The 27,120-nt window shown below is 41.4% G+C and overlaps 3 protein-coding genes across 3 annotated transcripts; all 3 read right to left on the minus strand.

Moving 5' to 3' along the window:
- Window positions 1-234: 234 nt before the first annotated feature.
- Window positions 235-2,894, minus strand: LOC146712608 (macrophage mannose receptor 1-like). The gene is made up of 4 exons (XM_085436727.1): window positions 2,641-2,894; window positions 2,064-2,452; window positions 1,774-1,951; window positions 235-1,028 (listed from the first exon to the last, which is right to left on the minus strand). Exons 1-4 carry the CDS (start codon window positions 2,708-2,710, stop codon window positions 682-684), a joined length of 984 nt encoding a protein of 327 aa, XP_085292853.1. The 5' UTR covers window positions 2,711-2,894; the 3' UTR covers window positions 235-681.
- Window positions 2,895-7,610: 4,716 nt separating this feature from the next.
- LOC146712609 (H-2 class II histocompatibility antigen, E-S beta chain-like) lies at window positions 7,611-17,526 on the minus strand. The gene is made up of 8 exons (XM_085452185.1): window positions 17,449-17,526; window positions 10,653-10,925; window positions 10,160-10,373; window positions 9,501-9,568; window positions 9,311-9,418; window positions 8,846-8,992; window positions 8,375-8,480; window positions 7,611-8,178 (listed from the first exon to the last, which is right to left on the minus strand). Exons 1-8 carry the CDS (start codon window positions 17,501-17,503, stop codon window positions 8,157-8,159), a joined length of 993 nt encoding a protein of 330 aa, XP_085308311.1. The 5' UTR covers window positions 17,504-17,526; the 3' UTR covers window positions 7,611-8,156.
- Window positions 17,527-18,342: 816 nt separating this feature from the next.
- On the minus strand, window positions 18,343-22,245 carry LOC146712610 (rano class II histocompatibility antigen, B alpha chain-like). Its single transcript, XM_085452194.1, has 4 exons — window positions 22,142-22,245; window positions 21,178-21,423; window positions 19,404-19,688; window positions 18,343-18,793 (listed from the first exon to the last, which is right to left on the minus strand). The coding sequence occupies exons 1-4, from the start codon at window positions 22,203-22,205 to the stop codon at window positions 18,678-18,680; spliced, it is 711 nt and encodes a 236-aa protein (XP_085308320.1). The 5' UTR covers window positions 22,206-22,245; the 3' UTR covers window positions 18,343-18,677.
- Between the last annotated feature and the right edge of the window lie 4,875 nt (window positions 22,246-27,120).

Here is a 27,120-nt window from a genome sequence, read left to right on the forward strand (position 1 = left end):
ATGTAATGCCACATGGAAAGCATTAGCTGCAGTTAATATAACATACTATGATGTATGTAGTGTGTACCTGTAAATCCAGGTAGTTGTGGTATTGCATGTGTTGGATGCACATTTGTTTTTACTGGCTTGGAACCAGCTGTAAAAATGCATCATGTTGACTTTGCTCTTAACTGGTCTTATCATTAAGAGGCGCTGTTTGTATTAGCTAATGTGAAAGCTGTAACAGTGACAGACTTGGTTAAATGAAGGTTTATTTGTCTTCATGAACACATGATCAGATCATAGAGCTCATATGGAGTCATGACACAAACATGGTTTTACCTGCTTTTAGTGACAGGCTTTGTAATTCAAGCTGAGGATACAATGGTGTGATACAAAGATTTACAGCACATGAAGCAGAAACATTAAAACCTTCACCTTATCTGAACTAAATACAACAAACATCCTGCTACAGTTTAATAATGAACCAATCCAGCAACAATGAAGGAAGAAACCAAGATGCTCCTGACTCTGGTAAAGGAGAGGACATGAAACACAGACTGCTCTCTGCAAATGTCTAAGCTGCAGGTAAAAATCTGTTGGTCATTTTCAAATCCAGAGACTGTAAACACTGAGCAGAAACACAGAGTTCACCCCAGAACATCTACATGTGCAGCTAAGAAGTGACTTTAGGTTTAAACTTTAGTGTTTTATACAAATAAAATTAAATGTCTCATTTCTCCTCTGACTGACCCACTCGTGCTGCCCTCCTGTGGTCATGGCTGCAGACATGCCACAGGCTTCAGTCCTTCCCCCTGAAGCCCACCTCTCATAGCACACTACATAATCAGTGACCCAAAGCCACAAACGTGCAGCACAGCTGTACTGCAGTCCCAGCCACACGAAAGGAGTCGAGGCGTTTTTGGCTCTTTCCTGGACCCATCGCTGCTCCTCAGGGTTGCTGATTGTAACCAGGTCATTGTGTTTCTGTCTGCAGTAATTCAAGGCTTCCTCCCAGGTTTGGTTTTCCCTGATCAGAATCAGCTTATCTGCCATAAAATCACAGAAAACATGAAAATGAGTTAAAGCTGAATGCCATTGTGCACTCTGTGGCAGCTTCGAAAGAAACAGCTTTATTTGTTGGAACAAAATATGTCAAACAAAATACTAAACAAACAAAGGAAAAACTAGGAAACTTGAAAGATCCAAGGTAAAACAGATATACAAAGCAAGATGGCAGGCCCCGTGGATAAAGGAAGCAAAACTGAAGTCAGCACAGGCAGAAAACACAGGGATGGGACTAAAAGCGTAAACAGCCACAGAGACAGAACACAAAGAGAACAGAAAGGGACTGAAAGAATCATTGGGTAGGTTATTGGACCGACTGGAAATGGTGGGAACAAACATGAAAAACAAGAAATATAGTACTAAAAATGTAAATACTGGAATCTCAAAAGCAATTTAAAGAACTTATACAAAGCTAGAATATGCAAATCCCCGAAATCCAAAAGAACAAGTCATAAAACCATAATAAACACAAAACCCGGACAAAGACCCAGGACTATGATACGGTATGGTAGGTCCAGATTTAGACAAAGAACAAAAGAAAAAACATTTCAGTGATTCTTCAGATGAATCAGTCGCTCTACAGAGAAATCTCTGTTCCAACCATCAGCTAAACATCTTCACCTGCAGAAATAAGTGGCTGAAGAAACACACTGACCTAAATCCTCTCAGAGACTCCAGCAGTTCATCTGTTGGACAAACAGCTAAGATAAATCTGTGTAAACTCACCATCATAGCAGAAGAAAGGCTTTCTGTGGTCACATCCAGCAGAGCTCCATCTTCCTGATCTCTCTAACAGAGTCGTAGCACATGTCCTGTTGTTTAGTCCATCATTAAATGAGTCCATGTCCCAGTATCTGAAAGAGAAATTACTCCCATCTGACCACCTCCAGCTGTCTCTGAACATCTTTATCAGCTAATTTGTCTCATTCTTAAAACTGCCTCTTTCAGGAACATGTGATATAACTCGGATTATAAACTACATTATAACATTATTAAATATTGTATTATCATATTACTGTCCACATATTCTCACCATCATAGCAGATGAACTGCAATGTGCGAGTACATTGAACATCTGCCCACTTGTCTACTGTCTTCACACAGTTCTCAGGGTATGCTTTGTCATTTGGCTCTTTATCTCCCCAACAGGTCTTATTTTCAGTGTATTCCTCCCCCGGCAGAGACCAGTGCCACGTCCTGTTGTCTCCTGGCTTGCTGTACAGTCCAATCCAGGCTTCTGTTTGATTCTGTGCAGAGTCTTGAAGTCTTCTCATGTCTGTCAGGTCAAACACTTTGGCCAGGTCTGTGTACTTCTCTCTGCAGTATGCCCGTGCTTCATCCCAGCTCATCTCTTCTTTAATAAAGTGGTACTCATACAGGTGACATGTGATGAAGACACACTGACCTGAAACAGAAGAAATACTGTTGAATATCTGCTGATACAAGCAGGAAACTCATGTTCCCATCAAACTGTCCAGTTTACAGGTCAATCCTTGATTGTCTCAGTAAGAGTTCATTTGTTTAATGAGTCCTGATCAAACTAAAGGATTTCAGGTGGAAACAATCAGGAGCCCTGGTAAAATGATCACTCACCCATCAGCAGAAGCAGAAACAGACTCCACTGCATCGTCGCTCTGTCACATGAAAATGACTTTTCTGTCATTTGGAGGAAACAATGAATCCAGCAGCTCTTCAGTGTTTGATGGACACGCAGCACTTTATATTAAACACAGATATCTAGTTTGTCACACACTGCTGTAAGAAATATATGATTGTTCTTAATAAATGATCATCTGTTTAAAATTGTCCAAGAAGAAAAAAGCAACAGTTCAAATGTGGTCCACACAGCACCTCTGTACACAAACATGAAATGAGCCTGCAGGTTTGAAACTTACATCTGGTTCTTCTCTGGTGTTCATGCAGACAGCTGTGCAGTAAATAACCATCTGTACTAACACATTCTCTCTTTGTACTCAGCATTTCAATATTAAGATACAAATTTCCCTCTGACACAAAGACACAGTGTATGTATGGCTTATGACTTGTTCATGGAAAAAAGACACAAAGCACCTCACTGTGGACTGTCCAGCAAGCAGGAACAGGAAGTTTTATTCTAATTTCTAAAAAGTATTTCCTTGTTTGTTGGGGTGATTGTGTTTATAGTGGGGCAAAAAAGTATTTAGTCAGCCACCGATTGTGCAAGTTCCCCCACCTAAAATGATGACAGAGGTCAGTAATTTGCACCAGAGGTACACTTCAACTGTGAGAGACAGAATGTGAAAAAAAAAATCCATGAATTCACATGGTAGGATTTGTAAAGAATTTATTCGTAAATCAGGGTGGAAAATAAGTATTTGGTCAATAACAAAAATACAACTCAATACTTTGTAACATAACCTTTGTTGGCAATAACAGAGGTCAAACGTTTACTATAGGTCTTTACCAGGTTTGCACACACAGTAGCTGGCACTTTGGCCCATTCCTCCATGCAGATCTTCTCGAGAGCAGTGATGTTTTGGGGCTGTCGCCGAGCAACACGGACTTTCAACTCCCGCCACAGATTTTCTATGGGGTTGAGGTCTGGAGACTGGCTAGGCCACTCCAGGACTTTCAAATGCTTCTTACGGAGCCACTCCTTTGTTGCCCGGGCGGTGTGTTTTGGATCATTGTCATGTTGGAAGACCCAGCCTCGTTTCATCTTCAAAGTTCTCACTGATGGAAGGAGGTTTTGGCTCAAAATCTCACGATACATGGCCCCATTCATTCTGTCCTTAACACGGATCAGTCGTCCTGTCCCCTTGGCAGAAAAACAGCCCCATAGCATGATGTTTCCACCCCCATGCTTCACAGTAGGTATGGTGTTCTTGGGATGCAACTCAGTATTCTTCGTCCTCCAAACACGACGAGTTGAGTTTATACCAAAAAGTTCTACTTTGGTTTCATCTGACCACATGACATTCTCCCAATCCTCTGCTGTATCATCCATGTGCTCTCTGGCAAACTTCAGACGGGCCTGGACATGCACTGGCTTCAGCAGCGGAACACGTCTGGCACTGCGGGATTTGATTCCCTGCCGTAGTGTGTTACTGATGGTGACCTTTGTTACTTTGGTCCCAGCTCTCTGCAGGTCATTCACCAGGTCCCCCCGTGTGGTTCTGGGATCTTTGCTCACCGTTCTCATGATCATTTTGACCCCACGGGATGAGATCTTGCGTGGAGCCCCAGATCGAGGGAGATTATCAGTGGTCTTGTATGTCTTCCATTTTCTGATGATTGCTCCCACAGTTGATTTTTTCACACCAAGCTGCTTGCCTATTGTAGATTCACTCTTCCCAGTCTGGTGCAGGTCTACAATACTTTTCCTGGTGTCCTTCGAAAGCTCTTTGGTCTTGGCCATGGCGGAGTTTGGAGTCTGACTGTTTGAGGCTGTGGACAGGTGTCTTTTATACAGATGATGAGTTCAAACAGGTGCCATTCATACAGGTAACGAGTGGGGGACAGAAAAGCGTCTTACAGAAGACGTTACAGGTCTGTGAGAGCCAGAGATTTTCCATGTTTGAGGTGACCAAATACTTATTTTCCACCCTGATTTACGAATAAATTCTTTACAAATCCTACCATGTGAATTCATGGATTTTTTTTCACATTCTGTCTCTCACAGTTGAAGTGTACCTCTGGTGCAAATTACTGACCTCTGTCATCATTTTAAGTGGGGGAACTTGCACAATCGGTGGCTGACTAAATACTTTTTTGCCCCACTGTATTTTTACTTGACTTTGGCCTTTGACTTGAGATTATTTATATATTTTTGCATTTAAGAAAATGTTTTCTTTAAAAAGTTAAACTTAAACATAAACAAGAAAATGTTTTAGTTGTTTGTTTGTTTTTGACAAATGTTGTATGGAGTTAAATTTTAAAAACTGCAATATTAAAAATAGAAACAAATGAACAGTTCATTCTGTTTTGAATATTTATTATTGTTTGTTAATAAGACAAAAGTAGTTCTTATTAGATTACATGAGAACTAAAGTAATCACTCTAATCTGAACATTTGCTCACACTGATTATGGTAAACCAGTATTTGCTCAGGTTACTTTAAACATATCACTTTTATCACTGAATACAATAAACTCGAACTCATATCAAGTAACTTGTAAATAACTGTTCATATAAAGCCATTATTAAACAATGTGTACATTGGTAATTTTAATTGCGTCTCACCTCAAAACACACATAAAAAACATAAATTGAAAAGATATATGAGCCTGATTAACCTCACTGTTACAAATACCACCGCAGGGAAAAGGGTAACACCACCTGGGTCTGGGTGCAGTTCCCCCCTCCAGGGGCAGGGGTACCTAGACCCGGTTTGTAGAGTACGCTTGGGGAGTGTGATCGCGTATACAGTGTCTCTTTATATTTGTCTCCACGTCGGTTGAGTGTGAAGTGCATATGAGAGCATGAGGGTGGGAATGGATGTTTGTGTCTGTGTGTGCCTGTATGTCTGTGTCTATATGTCAGGTTGGGTATCAGACGCCACCTCTCTGGGGACATCTCGGGCCTTCCAAGGTTTGGAGGCCTATCTCCACCCACCACCACTTCTCCTGCCGGTGGCGGACTCCCTCAGGTGTCGGTGCGTTGGTGGTTCTTTGTGTCTGGGGGTGGGCGTCCGGGTACACACCGGCTCACTCCTTGGCGGCCGCTTATTGGGGCTCGCTCGGGCCATTTCGGAGGTGAGGTGCCCCCGGCCTCTCAGCCTGGGGCTCGGTCACTCAGGCACAGCTGGCTGCCGGCGGAGCCCACGGGCGCGTCACTGCAACTCCCCCTGGCTTCTGCTCCGCGGCTGCTGAATGAGCCCTCATCTGGGACTCTCCTTAGCTCTTACTGGGACAGTGGCGCGGCTGCCCCTCTGTGGGTCTTCCTTGGTCTCTTGTGTTCTGGGGGCCTCTGGATGTCTGGAGTTTTGATCTCCTCCATACCCGCTTGATACCATAAAGGACGGGGCTGTGGCTCCCCACACTCCCTAGCAGATCATTACATGGAGAAACCTTTGGAATGCAAGCATGCTGATCCACACAGGTATGCACACAGGTGTACACATGGGTATTCACAGACGCGGACTAAAGCTTTCTTGGCTCCTGCCTCAAAGCACACTGTGCGCTGTCTATCTTGCGTGCTGAACAATATCGTCTATTATTTAGTAACTATTGATATCTATGACTAGCTAGTTTATTGTGATGGTGCTTTTTTTTTCTATTATTATGTTGCTCTTTGTTGTTTGCTGTCTCCTCTGTTTGTTTTTTTGTTTGTTTTCTCCATACAGGTGACCCAGGAGTTTTTTTTGTTGTTTGTTTTTTTTTTTCTCTCTTCCCCCCCCCCCTTCTCACCGTCTCTTCTCCCCTTTGGTTTTCTTTCTTTCTCTCCCCCTCTTTCATTCATTCCCCCTGTCCTATTAAAAAAAAAAAAAAAAAAAAAAAAAGATGACAAAGGATGAACTGAAGCTCCGCTCTCACGTGATGTCGCATGCTGCTGTTTCTGATGTCATTTAAAAAAGAAAAAAAAAAAAAAAAAAAAAAAAACAAATACCATTTGTGCATCATTAGCAAAGCTACTGTACTTGAAGCTCACTTTACCTGCTACCAACAAGGGTAGCTACCAACTTTGATTACTTCTAATCAGTTTCCAAAGTTATGCTTTACTTTAACATGTTTACAACAATCTTATCATTGTTACTGTTTTACATAGGAGTCATTTTGAGGACAATTACTCCACCTGGGTAATAAAATAAAGAGGCACGGATCATACTTTGTTTAAAGCGTCAACTACAGGATTTATTCTGCAGGCTTCCCTATAAGGCTTCTTCCTGAGAGCATTGTGGCATCTTTAGGGAATCCAGTTTGATAAAACTTCAAGAGTAATTAGATAAAAACTGAATCTGAACAAAAAATATTACTGTGGTGTCCATTTTTTTAACTTGCGTTAAAACATGAACTGAACTGTAATCCCCAGAACTTATGCACCGTTTTTATATCTCTTGACTTTTTAACTATTATTTTAATCCATATTTATGTCTTAAAACTACATTTTTAACCTTTCACAAAGACTATGTAGCATAAGTACCACACTGGGTTTTTTTTGGATCATCATAATTACTTAAAGCTGGTCTATGTTCAGCATTGCAAGTAACTAATCATGACTAAAAAAATAGTTAATTTACAATTAAGAAAAAAACTTGCTGATGTCCACTCAGGAAAAGGGGGATGTATAGTCAGGGTTGGGGGTTAGGATGTGATCGTTATTATGGTTACAGAGCTGTAGTACGGTTTTGGGATTAGAGTTTGATGTGTTGTGTGATGGTGTTTACACGCTGCAAAACTGTAATATCACCACAATGTGGTTGGTCACTTGGACCGGCATCAGTTTGATGATCCAGGAGCAACACCGTCAAGAGGATACACATTGTGCCTCTTTTTGAGCAGCTTAACTAAACACAGACACACAACGAAGAGTGAAAACTACTTTCCTACGTCTTTTACAGTGTTTGAAAGAAGACAGCGATCACATGACTGTGGAATCTGCTTTATTGAGGAAAGGATCAGGAAGTGAAAATACAACAAACAGCTGACAGCTCAGAGTGTGGTTTCATCTTTGCATCCATCTGTGTGTGTGTGTGTGTGTGTGTGTGTGTGTGTGTGTGTGTGTGTGTGTGTGTGTGTGTGTGTGTGTGTGTGTGTGTGATGACACTGGAAAGTCACACACACAAACACCCACAGAGCTCCGCCCCCTCCAGCCTTACATCCAAACAAAGCAATCAGACACTCAGTTTCCCAGCACACACCTCGCTGTCCTCCGGCCAGCACAGACCAGGTCCATCCTGGAGGAAGCTCACCTGAGCAGTTCCTCCTGTCAGACAGCTGTAAAGACTCTGAGAACACTCTGCACACACTACATGATGACTCCACCACTGAGGCTCCAGTAGATCCACCACAGTCCAGTTTCAGCCTGACTCAAACAGCCTGGATCAAACACAGAGCTGCCAGCTGCTGCTGCTTTTGCTTCCAGCTATCAGACAGAAGCAGAACCAGCTCCAGGTCTACAATCAGGATCCACTACTGGGAACCAGCATCAGTCCTGGGGCACAGAGAGAGAAAACAAGGAGACGGCTCATCATGAGAACAGGACCTGTATTGCTTTAACCAACAGCTCCAAACTGGTCCCCACAGTCTGCTGGTGTGTAGCAGCAGATGTGCCGGCACAAAGACTAGAAATCTTTTATGATCTATTCAAATAAATCATGAAGATAAATCAAAGCAGCCTGGAGCAACACCTGGTTTTGGACTGCTTGGGGAAGAAGTCGTAGACTCTGCAGAGCGCCAAGGCAGGATGACGACCACCAGGGGGCGTCATGGAGTGAAGCCTGGCCAATGGCATCACTGGAACATAAAAAATAAAAACAGTCTGAACACAGAAGGGAAACTTTGACACATAATAAACTGCCAGCTGTTGGCAGCTGAACACATGAAGAAGAAGCTGAGACGTCTTCACTAAAAGTGCTTTTATAAAACCTCCACATGTACACCCGAACACGTTGTTCTCCATGAGACCAAATCTCACTCAGATCTAGAAACACCTGGTACCCTCACACAGTTTTAATGTCTCACTGATGAAGTTGAATTATGAATATTTTTTTCCAGTGGACTGTGTGTGAGACACCCGGTTTTACTGTGAAAGGAGCAGAACTGCAGACGACACTAGTTTTACATAAAGATGAAACCATCAGCAGCAAACAGTGAGTCACCTGACTTAGGCAGAACATTTGTGAAGCAGAGCTCAGAGTCGGGTTTGAAGAACATCTCCTTCTGAGGTCTCCACAAGCTCAGAGCTGCAGGATCTTTGTTCCAGTCCTCTGCCTGTTTCTCACCGAACCTGTGAGCCAAAGATGTATCTGCAACACAGAGAACGAGGGTCAAAGGTCAAAGGTGATGGCTCAGGCTGAACTGACACGTCACAGTTCTAATGTTTTTTTGCCTAAAACTTAAACCCAACAATCCAACTGATCCAATCAGTCCAAGTTATCCTTACTTTGGACTAACTGAAGCCCTTCAGGAGCTCCATTAGCTTCTGGAAGTCACAGCTTCTCTTTTCTTTGTTGCAACTATAGTCTGGTGTTAATTAATTTTAGTCTGATCTAACCTGGTTTTCGCCTGGGATAAACTGGTTTTAGTCTGGTTTAAACTGGTGTTTCAGTGAGTGCTGGTCTGACCTCCACTCTTCCTCCTGTAGATGACTCCAGCCACAAACAAGATCAGGCCCAGGATCAGTCCTATGGCTCCAACTATGATCAGTCTCTCTGTTTCAGGCATGGGCGGGACTGAAGACACACAGGTGAGAGTCACACAGGTGAACGGACACACAGGCAGTGTACAGGTGTGTCGATACAGACAGGTATTTACCCCAGTTAATAATCAGTGGTTCATCCAGGCTGGCGTGCTCCACCATACAGGAGATCTTCTCGCCAGACCTTCAACACAAACACAAACCAACATCACTGATATTTATCTGATTTATCTGATTTGTGTGATCAGCTGATGGTTACCTGATCACCTGTAACACATTTTATATCATGGACATGACTCACAAAGGTGTGGAAAAGAGAAATTATGGAAATGTTCACATAACTGAATCAGCAATCGTCCTGTTTTAAACTTTCAACAATATTAAACACAATCTTGGGGACTTCCTGTTTTCGATCTCAATTTTCAGACAGTTCCTGCTGAAACACTCGGCTCTGCAGAAACTGGAACCTCGGATGGGTTCAGTTTTAGCAGGAATGAGGAAGAAGAAGAGGGAACAGCTTTCACAGGCTGAGCTGTGAATATCTGCGTCTGTGGAGGATGTTATGGTTATTCAAACTAAAGTCCGTGAGCTGGAGCCACAGAAGAAAACCTGGACAAAGATCAGAGTTAACAGCCTGTGCTGAAGGATCAGACCCTTCAAACATCACCATTGAAGGAGTTTGGTGCTGACAGTGGAATTATCCTGGAGAGGGCATAGGTGGTCAGACTGTCCAGGCAAACAAAGAGTCCTGGTCCCAGGTTTGACCTGGACTCACCTGGGTATGTACTCCAAGTGGGAGTGGACCTGGTAGAGCCAATCACCATTTGCAAACTCTTCAGTGGAAGTGATGTCAGAGGTTGTTTCCTGTCCATTTCTCAACCAGCTCACTTTGATCTGTTTGGGGTAGAAGTCATAGACGCTGCAAACCAACATGGCAGGATGGTGACAACCAGGAGCCATCGTGGAGTGAAGTCTGACTGATGGTTTCACTGGAACATCAGGAAGAGGAGGAGTGTTTTTACTTCATTCAAAGTTAAAACTGCAACACAATAAAGCTGAAGTGACTTTATAAATATAACAAGCCTGAAATGGTCAGACTGTTCCTGTCAAACTAACAGAACTACAGAGAACATGTAGCTTTAACTGAATGTGTCAGATTAAACCTTCAGCAGTGTTAGCTGTAAACTAAGTGGAGAGAGTTCAGTCAGGACATCAGTGTGATGAAGTTTATATGATGATCTCATGATGTCACAGAAACACTGACTCACCTGACTTAGAAAGAACATTTGCGTACCAGATCCCAACGTTGGGTTGGCAGTACGTCTCCTTCTGAGCTCTCATTGCAGCAAGCTGTCCAGGATTATTGTTCCACATCTCTGCATTCTTCACACCAAACTCAGTGTATCCAACATACTTTCCCACATCACTGCTGAACCTCACATACTCTATCTTGTTGTAATAGTACGAGGTGATGAACTCGATGTCCTGCAGCTCAGTGGAGTTAAACAGGCAGCGAGTTGAAGAGTAACACTCATATCCATCTGAAACACAAAGATCAGAGAATCACTCTCCTATAGTAGTTCGGGAAACCTTTAAGAACATGTTGTTGGAATGATATGATCATGATAGCTTCACCTTATTTAGATCATTAAGCTTACCAACAGAGTATCAGTTACATTTCATATATATAACAACAATTCACAAAAATAGGGCAGACCTTATAGCAAGGGTCTTGAACTCCAGGCCTCGAGGGCCGGTGTCCTGCAGGTTTTAGATATTATCCTGTGTCAACACACCTGAATCAAATGATTAGTTCATTACCAGGCCTGTGGAGAACTTCAAGATATGGGTTGCGTCCCAAAACGTAGGCCGCATCCTTTGGAGGACCTGGCCTTCGTGGTCTACGTGGGCCGGGTCCTTCGAAGATCGAAAAGGCTGGAAATGCGAGGTTGTGAAATTGGACAGTCTAGCCTTTAGATTTGCATCACCGCTTTGTCGGTGGAGTTTAATAAACTCAGCCGTGTGCGCCTTTCTATCTAAAATATTACAGGACACTGGAGTAAATTCTCGACTTTCTCACACTTCTTTTTAATCAGTTTTCTGTTTAACATTTATATCAAATGCGGCCACCGAAGGATGCAGCCTACGTTTTGGGACACGACTATGTTGAGGAAGTAATTCAGCCATTTAAATCAGCTATGTTAGATCGAGGACACATCTAAAACCTGTAGGACACTGGCCCTCGAGTTCCCTGCCTTATAATATTACAGAGGTAACCCCAACAATCTTAAGATGAGTAAAGTTGGCAACATTTGAAAAGAAAAACGTTTTTAAAGACAATTACAACCAACAGAACCAGGATCAGGAAGAAGCGCTGCCATGACAGGTTGTGTTATTGAAGAACAAAAAAGGAGAGCACAGAGACACAAGACAAAACACAAAGATGGAAGACATAATTTAATGCACCAGTGATGTATAAACACATGGGAATCCCCCAACAGCCTACACCTATTGTAGCATAACTGAGGGAGGATTCAGGGTCACCTGATCATGCTCCAACTATATGCTTAAGCAAAAAGAAAATTTTGAAGTCTAATCTTAAAATTGGGCCCGATCATTCAAGACCTTGTACGTAAGGAGAAGGATTTTAAATTGGGCTCTGAATTTAACACAACCAGCCAATTGAGAAATCAGCTAGTTAACCCTTGTATTATGTTGAAAAAAAATCACATTGATTATGTTGCGGGTCATTTTGACCCGTACTGTGTAAATCCACTCAGAATTGTCAAAAAACTGCAATAAAACAACAGCAACTTTATTTTCCATTAGAAAAACATTTAGAACACAGACGTACAACACAGTTTGAATTACCATAACTCTTTTTAAGAACAATTTAGTAAAAGTTTTTCCTTCTTTACAAACACATTTCTTTTGAACTTGCCCGATTTTCTCAGTTTTTCAGTGTTCAACATTTTCAATTTTGTCCACATGATGGACAGAATGTGACTGTGTGCTTTCTGCAGATGTACTTTTTGCATTTCTCACAAACAGTGCTTGTTTTAATGTCTTCTCGTGAGGGACAGACCTGGCATCTTTTCCGTTTTTTTACACCTGTATCCACTGGATCCACTGCAGATTGGTTGGATGGTGCACACTTGACCTTTTCAATGACAGCTGCTGCTGCTGGGGATCGAGCTGGTCTGACTCGCATCTGGATCTTGGGAGTGACAAGACTTTTTCCCAGTTCTTCCAGGAAAAGGCGACGTCGGTACAATTTACCCGCATTCCAATGTTGGTTGATTTCAGTCCACAGGACATAGGCATTGTAAGCAGACACATCCAAAATGTTGTAGAAAATTACCAAGGGCCAACGAGCTGTCTTGCGCTGGCAGCTGTATGTCGCTGTGACTTTGTCAAGATTGTCTACTCCTCCTTTGGTGGAGTTGTAGTCTAGGATCATTTGTGGTTTTTTGTCTTCTCTTGTGCTCAGAGATGCATCTGTGTGCATTGTGCTCATGACAAGAACATTCTTGTTTTTCTTTGGGCAATATGAAACCACTGTTGCTTTCTCAGTGAAAACAAATATTGAGGAATGCAGAGATCTTCCCTGCATCTTCAAAATTTCACTGGGAAGTTCTGGCTTATTTCTTCTGATTGTTCCCAACATAGTCAGCTTTCTCTTCTGAAGTTCCTCTCCAAGCCAGTAAGATGTAAAGAAATTGTCACAGGTGATGTTATGCCCTTGCAGCCCTTCACTCATCTGCAGCACCACACGCATCCCCTGATTCTTCTCAGATGCTCCTCCAGGTAGCTTTCCAGTGTACACTTGCATATTCCATGCATAGCTAGATTTTGCATCACAGGCTGCCCATATTTTGATGCCATACTTGGCCGGCTTGTTGGGCATATACTGTCGGAAAGGACAGCGACCCCTGAATGGGACAAGGCGCTCATCAACAGTAACGTGGGAACCAGGGTTGTACAACAAAGGTAGAATTTCCACCCATTTATCCCATACATCTCTGATTGCAGCAAGTTTGTCTCTTTCACGTCGACCAGCTCTGGTTTCACGGTTGTCAAATCTGATCACACGAGATATCTTGAGAAATGTCTCCAAAGACATTGTTGCTCGAAAGATTGGCCTTCCATTCTCCTCATTCCATAGACTTGCAGTTGCTTCTCCCTTGGACCTGTATACTCCAGCTAATATCAGAATTCCAATATAAGCATGCAAGTCAGTCTGATCCAGTGGCTTCCATTTCTCTTGAAATACACGCCTCCCTTCCAGGTTAGTCATGTCCAGTATAATCCTCTCTATTGGAAGGGATATGAAGAGTTGAAATGCTGATTGAATATCATCAACTCGTGTGATGGCAAATCTTGTAGGACCAGGAGTCATTTTGATGACATTAGAAGATGACAGCCTGCCTTGACTTCGGTGTGGTGATAATGACCATTTTATATAACCATCTTTAGATGTCCATGTCTCCTCTGTGGATGATGATTGCTGCATTCCTTGGTTTTCATTTGCTGTAGAGATGGCAGCACACTCTCCCTCAGAATCCTCCTCCTCTTCTGAAAATTGGCAGTCTGGATCATCAATAACATTGTCCTCGGCCTCTGAAAGATCCTCAGTCTCTGAAACATCTTCTTCTTCATCACTATCCCAGCTGAAAAGCAGTGATAAAGCTTCTTCAGTCGTCAACCTTCTGGAGCTCATTTTTGGTGTGTTGAAATGACATGAGAACAGTGACAAGAATAGGGGAGAGAAAGTTTCTTGCATGCACACCTGGGTCTGAATGTATATTCAGAAGCAGTCAAAACAAAGTACATCAAAGAGAAATGTTTATTTTGGATCTGAACAACTTTTTACTTACATAAAAGTGTGCGGGTCAAAATGACCCGCAACATCATCTTTGTATACAAACACTGCAGAGACATTCCAGGACACATCAAAGTGTCCATATTTTACACACCAGTTCATGACCCCAGATAAGGAAAAGTCATAAGCTTTCATGAAGAAAAAGAAAGGATGACCAGTACTTTGGTCAACACAAAAACTGGAATGGGTCAAATTGACCCTTAACATAATAAGAAGGTTAAATAAATGTTAATATGCACATTGAAGGATATATCCTGGTTAAAAATGTCAAGAGTCCTCACAGTGTTACTGGAGAAAATCCTGTACAGTTTTTCGTTGGATGCCATGTTTCTGAAGTTTTTCTGAGGTTCAAATATGAAAACCTCAGTTTGTCTGAATAAAAGAGAACAGATCAACATGATTATGTCTTTAAGACATACCATATTTTTACTTCCCATCTCTTTGTATAAACTACATGTACTCAGAATTTCACATTAAGAGCATTGCTTTTTTTTCCTCTACAAAACATCTTTGTGAAAATTTATCAAACGCTGCATTCGATCTTTATGCAGATGACACAATGATCTATTGTTTAGATACTTCAGTAATACAAACTCAAGCTGCATTTGATGATGTTCAGGCCCATAAATACAAGCTCATGTTAATCTCAAATGGCAAAGAATGTTAGCTCTGTTTCCTAAGATTAAAACCATTCAATGGTCACATCTTATAAATACTATTATAGATCAGAATTTGTCATTTAAAACTCACATTTAAAGGCTGGTGAGGAAAACCTTTTTGTAACTGTTTTTTTTTTGTTTGTTTTTTTACCTTTTTTCTTTATTTTATACCTTTATTTTGGTGATCTGCTTTTCATGAATGTCCCTGCTTAGTACTTGAAGAGGTTGGGGACTGTCTACCATGGTGTTTTCTGTTTTATTACTGGCTGTGGAAATTGACTACATCACTGTTTTCTGTATGCTGCTACTAAATGTCCATCCCTGTATATCTGGAGACTTTCTTTTGGTTTTTGGTCGGTCTTTATCTATAAATCTCTCCTTGGGCTGATTCCCTCTTATCTGTGTGTTCATATGGGTAAAAACTATAACCAATACAGCCTTTGTTCTTACAATATGATACAATTGATTGTTCTGAAAATCAGAAAAGAATGATGTAAAAGGGCTTTTAAATATGCTGCAGAAGGAGCTGAAATTGTGAGAAATGGTTACCCTGTAGGAGTTAAAGTCAGTTTTAAAGGAGCAAGAGAATAAACTCTTTTAGTCTGTGTGACTGTTTTTAATTGTTGCTCTTAATGCAGTTTTTCACTCTTTTGTATGCAATATAGTATTTGTTTTAAATTATTGTAATGTGTTGTATATTGTTGTTTTTACTTTTACTGCCATGATGCCTGGGGCCCGTTCTTCGTACGTCGCTCACTACATCCAAGATCAAATCATCGCGCTAACCGTGAGCTCGCTAATCCGGTTCCCCGAACACACCTGCTGTTGACGATTACTACAGCTGGATGAAGTAATGCGCGATCACTGGGTGTCGTAAAAGGGGCTACGCATCGATAGCAGAAACATTGATCGGCAACCCGCTGATTGGTCGGCGAAAATGTCGAAGGGGCGTGCTCGGTATTTTCCGGCAGCAGAGCAAGAACTCTTGAGTGAGGGATTTCAGGAGTTTCAGAGTTTAATTAAAACGCAAGGGAACATTGCAAAGGCTGCAAAAGCAAGGAGAGAGGGCTGGCAGAAAGTTGCTGACAAATTAAACACGTAAGTAATTTAATAATAACAATAATAATGGAGTGGATTTATATAGCGCTTTTCAAGGCACCCAAAGCGCATGACAATACCACTATTCAGTCACTTTATTATTTAGCCTATTTATAGATTTATTATATTACACTATATTATCCAATATTATATTACATTATATTATATTGTCATATTATATCCCCTTTCACATTAGAGCCACAACAGGACCCACTAGAACATGGGAACAAGTAAAAGTGGAATATAAGAATATTCTACAGAATGGTAATATTTATCACTTATATTGCTTTTCGTCTCTTGGAAAGAGACCCTGAAATAATCTGTTTGTTTGTTCATAACAGCAACCAAGAAAAGGGCAGAGCAAAAAAAGACAGGTGGTGGTCCTGCACCCCCTCGTCAACAAGTTGGTTAAGTGAATAATACCCTCACGGGAATATCGATATCTCTCTATGAGCACACTGTCGCGCTGAGCTAAAGGATCCTGTCTGTCCCGCAATATACGCTGAATTCTGAGGACTCTCCTTATCAATCTTGCACCTTCCGCAATGGGTGGCTCGCGTATACGGACAGGACATGGCTGCGACAGACTTCCCAAATCCACCTTCGCTTTTATAGCAGTGGTCCCTCATCTTGATTACACGAAGTAATTTACAATTACTACTCTGAAATATGAATTACATCTGTAATAATCACATACATGTAATAGAATGTTAATAGTACATTTCCCTTTTTTAGGAAATGACCTGTATGTATCTGTGTGACATCAATAAAAGGATCAAGTGCTGCATTATCTTTAGTTACATTGATGTTATTTATTTATGGTGAAACAGTGGTGGAATGTCACTGTTGCTTTCGTATAAATGACGCGGACATACCTGCGTGGCCACGATCTAATCCTGTTTACATAAAGTAAACCTGCTCCCCAGCAGGTTTACGCTTACGGCTCTGTTGCTATGACAGCAAGTCCCGGATGAGCTTCGGGGAACCGACTGATCCAGGATCACGCGAAATCGTCAACAATCTAATCCAGCTAACTTACTTAGCGAGGTACGAAGAACGGGCCCCTGGTCTCTCTTCCAAATGAGATTTGAATCTCAATTACATTTTTATCTGAATTAATAAGGGTTAAATGTTAAATACATAACATTTATGTACATTTACTTTACATATAAATAGTTCCTGGTGTGAGACCAGGAGGACACACAAATCCCTGTGGCACAGCTGATGGACCCGGAAGGTTACTTTTATAATTGATTAAATACGAGCAAAGTAAAATAAAGCAGCAAAATGATCTTTCTGAAATCATTTGTTTTATTCAGCAGTTTAACAAGTAGACTGATGGATGAATTCATTAATCCAGCTGTAACGCTGTAAAGCTTAATGATAGCTGAAGCAGTGAGTGTTTGATTAGTGTATTGATCTTACCTGCTGTGCAGATGTTGATGAAGAGGAGGGTGAAGCATAAAAACTTTGAAGCCATGTTCCTGGGTTGTGCTGGCAAACTCTGACACAGTCTGACTTAAAGCTGCTGTAAAAACCAGAGTGCAGGATCACATGACCACAGCATCAGCTGTTACCAGGAAGAAATCTACAGTGGGGCAAAAAAGTATTTAGTCAGCCACCGATTGTGCAAGTTCCCCCACTTAAAATGATGACAGAGGTCAGTAATTTGCACCAGAGGTACACTTCAACTGTGAGAGACTGAATGTGAGAAAAAAATCCATGAATTCACATGGTAGGATTTGTAAAGAATTTATTCGTAAAAAACACGGCCCCAATAACACTGGAATACTCCACCAATGACAATAAAGGAGCTCTCTACATATCACACCTTTAAGGAATATCTTAAAAAACTGGTCTGAAAAAAAAAAGAAGGTCAACTGATCACCTTCCCCCAGAATCCCCAACCAGTAACTTACCTGTGAAATGTAGTTTGCACTCAAACATCCACCAGCTGCAGCAGAGCTCAAATGTATCTTCATTCAGCTTGAATGTTTAATTTTGTATTTAAATGTAACACTCAGAAGCTGTTTTTGGGTTTTCACATAACATTGATGGGTTTATAAACCAATAATTAACTGTGATATGGCATTTAAGTGACTAAATAAAGTGTGGTTTGAAGACAGACCAAACTGGCTCAGCAGCCTTGTGCCTTCTTCTTCTGCACCCAGTGACACAACACTGACTGGTTGTTGTAGAAGATGAGAACATCTTGTGGCAAAGCTTGCACAATTATATTTTATCATCAATAATTACAACAATAAATAAAAACATCATAACAAAATGAAAGGAACTGAGATGAAAATAAATGAACTCAAATCTTTGTCAATAAATCTTTAATGAAACAAAAAACCTTCTGGTTCACATCACTGTTCTCTGTCATCAAAAAGTCTGTTAATAATCAGTCTAAGTGAGGACTGGAAGGTCTGCAATCATGCTGACCTGCTGCTGCTGTTTTTAAGGACAGGGTTTCTTCCGGATGTTTGACATGTAATAAAGCATATAAAATATTGGGATGCAAAAAAAATTCAATAAAGAACAGCAGTTTATCTGAGGATGCTTTCTGCTGGCACCGGAGGTAAAACAGCAGGTTCCGTGTAATCAGATTACAAACTCCTCAGATTTATTAAGACATCAGCCCCAACCATTCAGTGTCACTCGGTTCCTCTGATGAGTAAGAAGATTCCTGCTGCCACACCGAGGACACCGACAGTCAGACCCACTCCACAAAACATGGCAGGTCCAAGAATGAGATCAGAGTTCTCCACAGCTGCAGACAGAAACACAGAGAGTAATGTGAACCGTCACATCTGGAAACAGTCATAGAGGAGTCCCACAGGGTTCAGTGCTGGGAACTATACTTTTTATTTCAGGCAATATTATTAGAAAACACTGCATCATTTTCATTACTATACAGATGACACTCAGTTTTACTTAAATATTAATGCTGTAAAAACTCCCTGAAAAGCCTTCAGCTAATCCAAAATGCTGCAGCAAGAGTCCTGACAGGGACTAGAAAGAGAGCAGATTTCATTGGCTTCAGTTAAATCCAGAATTCAAAATCCTGCTCCTCACATACAAGGTCTTAAATAATCAGGCCCCATCTTATCTTAATGACCTTGTAGTACCATATCACCCTATTAGAGCACTTCGCTCTCGCTCTGCAGGCCTACTTGTTGTTCCTAGAGTAGCCTATTTAAAATTAGATTCTATCAAATAGTAGTACTAGTAGATTAAGATTAGGCTTAAAACTTTGCTTTTTGATAAAACTTCTCTCTCTGATATTGCTGACTCTTTACCTTAGAATATAAAGCAACTTGAGATTACTGTTGTTGTGAAATTGTACAATGTGAATTGAATTTTGAGTTGAATTTTCTCACCATAGAATTTGGTCATTGGTTGCATCAGGGCCACATGTTCCACGGTGCAGCTGTAGACGTCTCCCTGCTTTGGGATGAAGTCCAGTCTGGACGTCTGTTTGAAGGAACCATCTTTGTTGGGGAAGGGAACGCTGGTGTTCGCTCCTTCTGTCACCTTCTGCTCATTTTTGGTCCAGGTGATGTTGACAGGAGCAGGATAGAAACCAGTCACGTGACAGATCAGAGTGTTTTGGACTCCGAGCTCCAAATTTAGTACTGTGTAGATGATCATGCTCGAAGGAGGATCTGTGCACAAACATGTACAGGTTACTCACAACACCACTGCACTGAATATGCAACAGCATTGCAGCAAAGAGTCAGTATGTACAGGACCTGCACCGACTCTGTTGTTGTTGTTTTTTTCTCTAAAATGAATTTAACTCACAGGGTGAAACACTTTGAGCAGTGTGTGATTGCTGCTATGAGCTGAAAACTAAAAACAGAAGAGAAAGCACAGAAACACTGGGAGGACCTGAGCGTCTGCTGAAGTGAGATGTGTTTTCACTTGAATAAACAGAGAACTGAATGTTTGAAGATCCCCCAAAGTCATGTGATAAAGAGGAAGTTTGGTCTCCGCGTTTCCCGTTTCACTCCTGTGTGTCTGAGGTTTTTAGTCTCTATTGTTGTGTCGTTGATTCAGCAGCTCGTACAACCCGTTCTCACTCCCAAAGCGTAACATTTTACGCTAGGTGACAAATCGTCACCATATTACGTTTTCGGCTACCCACCACGTTCCTAAATGACGACCTCGGAAAAAGAGGAAATATGAGAACCGTCTGGACTGAACCTACACATGTTCGCTCTTTTTCTTCAAATCGCTTAGAAACACGCTATTTAACATCATTAAAGTCCTGGTTACGGTCTGGAATAAGGTTATGGTTAGGGCTAGGGATAAGGTTAGGTTTAGGGCTGGAATACAGGGCTGGAACGTCTATTACCGCGGGAGCGTCATTGCACTGGATTCCAGCCATAACCCACCGCGTACCATAAGAACGCCGAAGGTCTCCTTTCGCGTTCCTCAGGAACGCCGCGGGACGTGACAAAACGTCGACATGTTACGCCTCGGGAGTGAGAACGCTCTGGCTCGTAACATGGAGCTGTAGTTCAGTATGTGTGTTTCACCTCTAAGAGTTCAGATGTTCTCTGTGTTTGTGTCATCAGGTCTTCATGGATATGAATACAAACCTGGAACTCTGTGACAATAAAGGTCACAGTGTTTGTTAGCTCACCAAAGACGTGATGAAAATGTTTCTGCTCAGATCATCTTTGTGTAATTTTTTTGAAATCTGTAAATATGGCGAATATTGGTGCTTTCTCTCCATTTAAAGAGCTCTGTATGTTGTCAACAGCTGAGAAAACAAAATATCTGTTTATCTGAGTGTCAGTAAATTGATAACATAGTTGAGTTGAACATGAAGAAGCCAATCACAACTGTTAGTTTAAAACATTGACTGATAAAGTGATTTGGTAATATTGGCTGAGGTATTGGAATCAGCCCGTAGAATCTGGGGGAATTAAGGGACATTTCAACCCCGAAACACAATCCGATTTTATCTAAAAATTCAAAGAAATCAATGGATGTTGAATGTACATAACTGAAAGGATCTCCAATGATCTAACCTGTCAGCCTCTGAAAAACCCTCTTTAACACAACAACACGTTTTATTTACCTCCGCTCTCTGAATGTTTTTCTGCCCTTTACATACGGACTGTGTGGTTAAGGATTTGTGTTTACCGAGTTCTTTGGGAAAGTCCTTCATAGCCTTACGAATCACCATCAGGTTTTGTCTGCAGATCTGTTGATCAGCCACAGCTTCTTCATAGAAACCTGGAAAGCTTATTGGATCTGCAAAGGCAGGCAGAGCATTGACTCCTGTCTGTTTGTTGAAGTCGGCGTACCAGACCGCCTCATCATCCAGGATCAGAACGTTCTCTCCATCAGTATCTGAACAGCCGCTGATGGAGTTGCTCCCATGAGCATCTGAGGAGAATAAGAGGGCTGATTGAGTGCCATCAGAGCCTTTGTGTCATTTAAGTGAAATTAAATGAATTAAAACTGTAATTTGACTATAATGGTTTGTGTATGTTGCACTTAGACAGTCCCTTTGCAGCAATCACACTCCCAGCACAATGCTCAGAATGCTATTTTCATGGAAATGTTGCTAAAAGGGATGCTGTTTGACTTTAAGATTGTACCTTGAGTTATTAATCTGCAAAGCTCAAATTAGTGAACATATTATTAATTTTACCAAATTTATAAATTCCTGTCACACATTTTTTTATTGAATTATTCTAGAATGTTTCAGATCTCCATCTGTAGTCTGCACAGTGAAACAAGTTTCACTTCACTTGTGTGCGTGAAACAAACGCACACTTGAATCAGACTGATGACACATCTGTATGAAGATTTTGGAGTGTATATGTACACGCACACACATACACACACACACTATCTGGCAACTTGGGTAACATAAGAGAAGCACAGCAAGCGCTTTGCAACCCACCTCCCACTCAGCTCCTTTTCATGTTTTCATGCTGTTAGTAACGAAATCACACGTGTAGTTACTTACTGATGTCTGATCTGTTTTGTGCTTAAGAGGTTCTTTTGGTTTCACTTTGACATTCTCGCCATAATTTCTTAATATCTCATGCATGAAAGGTTTCAAATACAAGAGTTCATGAGTAAATTAGAGACTCACCATCAGCAGAAACACAGGGGACCAAGGAAAGGATGAGGAGCAGCACCCACACCTTCATCTTCATCAGAAGCAGCAGCAGCTCTGTGACTCTCTGAATGTCTGCCAGCTCAAACACGCGCAGCAGCCAATCACAAAGCAGGGCCCATATGATGTCATCGTGACCAGCCACACACAAGCAGCAGACACACACTCACAGAAACACAAACACAACTGGGATTAATAATCATTTTCATATAAAACTCATTTTGATCAGAGCCTGATGAAGATCACAGGTGTGGAAAACAAAGGTCTTATGGAAAAAAAAAAAACACGGAGTAAGGTGACTACGGTGATCTGGGATTGCTGATACACTGAGGACACCTGGTGGACAGATGGAGAACTGCAGAGGTGATCTGGTGACATCTAAAGCCAGGAGAGGTTTGATGCTGAAACATCATCAGTAGGGATGGGTATCGTTTAGGTTTTATCCGATACCGGTGCTAAATCGGTACTTTTGAAACGGTGCCGGTGCTCAAACGGTGCTCAAACCGGTGCTTAAAGAATGGAGAACACAAAATTGGTCCAAAAACCTCTCATGTTCAGCTGGTTTTATGTAAAAAGATAACAATGTTAGCCTTTTCTACAGCTGTGGGGCATATATGGTATCACTCTTAGCTGGAAGCAGTGCTTAAACAATGGAAAAAACACAAACTTTGTCCAAAGACCTCTCATGTTTAGCTGTTTCCCTCTTTTTCTTTGGTCATTTTAGCCTTTTTGGCCAGGGTGAAGGGAGTATCTGCCATCAAACAAGAAGACAGCCGCATGTAGCTATGATGATGCTTGCTAGTTCACCTTACATGCATTAATGTAATAACGTGGTTAGCCTACTCAGCATAAATTACACGCGAACAACATTAAACTACTCACGCAGAGAAGAACGGCTGCTGCTGCCATCAAATACAGCGCATTTCTCGGCTTTTAAAAAAAAAAAACGCTATGCGTCGCCAGGTGTTTCATCGGATTTGAGGTGTTACCTCCTTTGCACAGTATCACAGTATCAGCTTAAAGCACTTGTTGCTGCTGAGTTTTCATATTTTGCTGTGAAGTACAGCCAGACTTTTGACCGCTTCGCCTTGGGCATTTTTAATCTGTAGCTCTGCTCTAACAGAACGTACGTACCTGGCCCCGCCTACTATCCTCGGAAACGCAAAATGATTGGCTAGAAGTGTATCACAGCTCAGGAAAAAAAAGCACCGAAATGTGCGCTGCTTTTCGGTCTGGTTACTTTATGTCAGAACCGGTGCCGACACCGGTACCCATCCCTAATCATCAGACTGTGAGAAACTGAACCAGCTCTAGTCCTGTTCTGTCTCCAAACTACAAACTACTGAACACTGTCAAGACTTTCAGAATAAGACTTCCTCTCTGAGCCTGTGGGAATCGACATTAGTAACAGGTCATTTATTCAGACTGTCTAACCAATGTCCCTGCTGTCCCAGTATGAGCCTACTCTATGGACGAACTGGTCCTTTCGGCAACATCTTTGTTGGAGCTCTGTTTGAACAATAATTCCCACCACGAGCTTCCTCTGAGGACACTCCTATCTCTAAGGATTATTCATGCCTGTTACAGATGTTAAGACATTATTAGGAACATGATGAACACTAACCAACTTTAACTATGAGGAGAGATAAAGAGGTTTCCAAAATAAGCCTGCTTTACATCTGAAGAATCCAAAAAATGACCTATGCTAACCACTTTTCCTTGATCTTGGTGGAAAACGATACAAGGTGAAGGAAAGGAAAGGTATGAAGGAGGATTAATAAGGATTTAAAACAAGAGAAGAGCAGTGCACTGAGGGTCCGAATGAACCTACACTCAGACACCCTCACATTGGATCTCTTAAGAGAAACTACAATCTGCAGAAGGCGGACTACAAAATGTTCATGTCACTTCACTCCAGTGTTTTAACGCTGTTGTTTTATGCAGGTCGTGTAAAACAGATCATGTGTGAAAAGTTTCCTTTTATTACTCGTGTTGGAATTTGAAAGAAACAGGAACATGTAGGCGGAGGGTCGGCCTGTGACTGTGGGCGGGTGTTTGTGAGGGTGGAGTTAGAGCACATGTCTGAAGCAGTTTCAGTTTCACACCGAAAGCCATCAGAATCACACAGTTACGGAGTTTTAGTTCACCCTAGTGTTTTACAACTGCAGACAACTTCGTGTTCTTGATCTTTATGTTGTTGTTTTAATTTCTGCAGAATATTTATTGAAACCACACGTTTATCTAACATCAGCTGATTATGTAAATGTTTTTTATGTAAAATGTATTTTATTTACATGGTTAGGTTTTTTAGAACCATATTTATTTTTTAACTGGTAGATTTGTTGAGCACTACATCAAATCAAATCAAATCAAATCAAATCACTTTTATTGTCACATCACATGTGCAGGCACACTGGCACAGCACATGCGAGTGAAATTCTTGTGTGCGAGCCCCACAAGCAACAGAGATGTGCAAACACAACAACACAAACGAGCAAAATACAAGAATGGCCAACCTGAAACTAATAAATATATGTACAATATATAATAGTGTATGCATTTCTGGATGTGTATACTAAATATTATCCTACGTGTGTGTGTGTGTGTGTGTGTGTGTGTGTGTGTGTGTGTGTGTGTGTGTGTGTGTGTGTGTGTGTACACATTTTTACAAATTAAATAGTAAAAAAATAATAAATAAAATATATAAAAATATACAGAGTTGAATATGTGCAAAACAAGTGGCATTTATATACAGTATGGAGTGCATAATGTTGAAGTTCCAGTAGTGAAGCTGAGGTGTCTATGAAGTGTTCAGCAGTCTGATGGCCTGATGGAAAAAGCTGTCTCTCAGTCTGCTGGTACGGGACCGGATGCTGCAGAACCTCCTTCCTGATGGAAGCAGTCTGAACAGTTTATGGCTGGGGTGACTGGAGTCCTTGATGATCCTCCCCGCTTTCCTCAGGCAGCGCTTCCTGTAGATGTCTTGGAGGGAGGGAAGCTCACCTCCAATTATCCGTTCAGAGCACCGCACTACTCGCTGGAGAGCTTTGCAGTTGTAGGCGGTGCTGTTGCCATACCAGGTGGTGATGCATCCAGTGAGGATGCTCTCAATGGCAAAGCGATAGAAGGTCCTGAGGATGCGGGGGCTCATGCCGAATCAAACAATCAAACAATACATTGTTTGACCTGAGTGAAAGCTGATCTCAGGTGTTCTCCAGCAGCTAGTGAAGGAGGTCCAGCTCGTTTCTCAGATTCAGCTCTTTTGGCTCAACTCTCTTAGATGGTGTCACTCTTGATTCGTGCATTTTTAAAAGTTATTTCTTTAATTCAAACACTGTGACGTCCTTTTTGGAAGTTTAGGTGCAGTTGATTCATAAAGGAGGAAGAAACAGGAAAAGGTTGAGGGTGAGCAATGTTCCCTCTAAGCTGCGTGCATGCGCATTTGCGCACTGCTGGCACGGTTTCTGCTTACAGGAAATCTGTGTTGTGCACAAAAAAAATTCTAACCTGAATTGAAATTAAAATTTTAACAATTCTGTTTTGCAGTGTTAGTCAGTGACTGACTGCTCCCATATGGGATTAGAACGATGCCACTTTATCCCATAGTCCAGCCAATTCACATTCGTATATACGCAGCTAATCAACGTGGTTGACAGGCTGTGCCGATAGGCCACGTAAAAGCAGAGTTATGATAAAAATATCTGCAGTGTTTGTTTTTTTCCTATTGTTGTTTATTTTTACTGCGGAAGAAACGGTAAAACACTGTTTTATAAGGAAAACGCTGGAAAGCACTCTCCGCCTGTGAGCAAAAACAGCCTCCCTCCCAATTCCCACAGCCTTTCCTATTGGTGGAAAAATGTACCATCTGGAATCAAACAATGATATGGCAACATGGCATTTAGTTGTTTAGGAAGGGGGAAGTTTTAGGAGTGACGGCGGTGTTTTGAGATGTGAGAGATTTGAGACGTTTAGCGCAAATCTTGTGTAGTTAGTGTGTAGTGTAGTCAATAGTTTTGTTGTGTGTCAGAACAATGAGGCGACTGCTGAATGTTACAGGTGTTACAGCAGTGATACATCTCCTGTTGTCAGGCCTGCAAGTATCAGGCTGATGTTCTCCTTCATCTCATAGTGGACAGAAATTATTTTTGGAGTGGCACAAATAATTTGTGTGGCATCAGATTTGATGCAGAACAGCTGATTGTTGGCTGCATTTTTATGTAAACAGCTGCAAAAAACTTTGTTGTTTGCAAAACTTAGTAACTGTTTTTTTAAGACGTAACTATATAATTAATTGCCCAGAATTGGTCTTTATTTACTGTACTTGCAGACAGAGAGTTACAGACTCTCTCCCAGACCACAGACTCATAATACAAGTCAGAGCAAAAAATAAATGAATAAATAAATAAAGTTGTGTTTTCAAAATTGGAGTCCAGGTTATTGTGCTGAATTGAAAGAGGTGTGCACACAGTGCTGAGCAGCTGTGCTGTTCATGGTCACATGAAGGACAGCATTTAAATTTTACAGTGATGATGGTGAGTCTCATTTTCACTCAGCATTCACAGATGACACCTTTACACTAGCTTTATACTGACAGTTTTAATAAGCCCCGTATGGGAGGTCAGGTAGCACCTGCTTTGATCTTACCGACCTCAGTTTAACCCACACAGAGCAGCAGCATTTCAGCTGATCACAGCCTTAAACTAAAGTATCTCACAAAAGAGATTATTGATATTTACAAATTATTATTTATCCCTCCTCTGCATCACTGCACATGAACTTTGACCCCTGCTGATGACACATTTTATGTTTTTCTGATGGTTTCAATTAAAATCTGCTTGTTTGGGTTTTTTTAACCTTTTCTGATGTGATTAGGTGTTGTGATCAATTTTTCAATGAGTTATTGATCCCAGGAGTTCAGCTATTTGAAGCTTCATCCTTGTGATTTAAAACGTTTT

Source organism: Copadichromis virginalis, linkage group LG3 (assembly GCF_057382275.1).
Source record: "Copadichromis virginalis isolate Kocher_CV1m ecotype Utaka linkage group LG3, C_Virginalis_male_GT1.1, whole genome shotgun sequence".
Classification (NCBI taxonomy): domain Eukaryota; kingdom Metazoa; phylum Chordata; class Actinopteri; order Cichliformes; family Cichlidae; genus Copadichromis; species Copadichromis virginalis.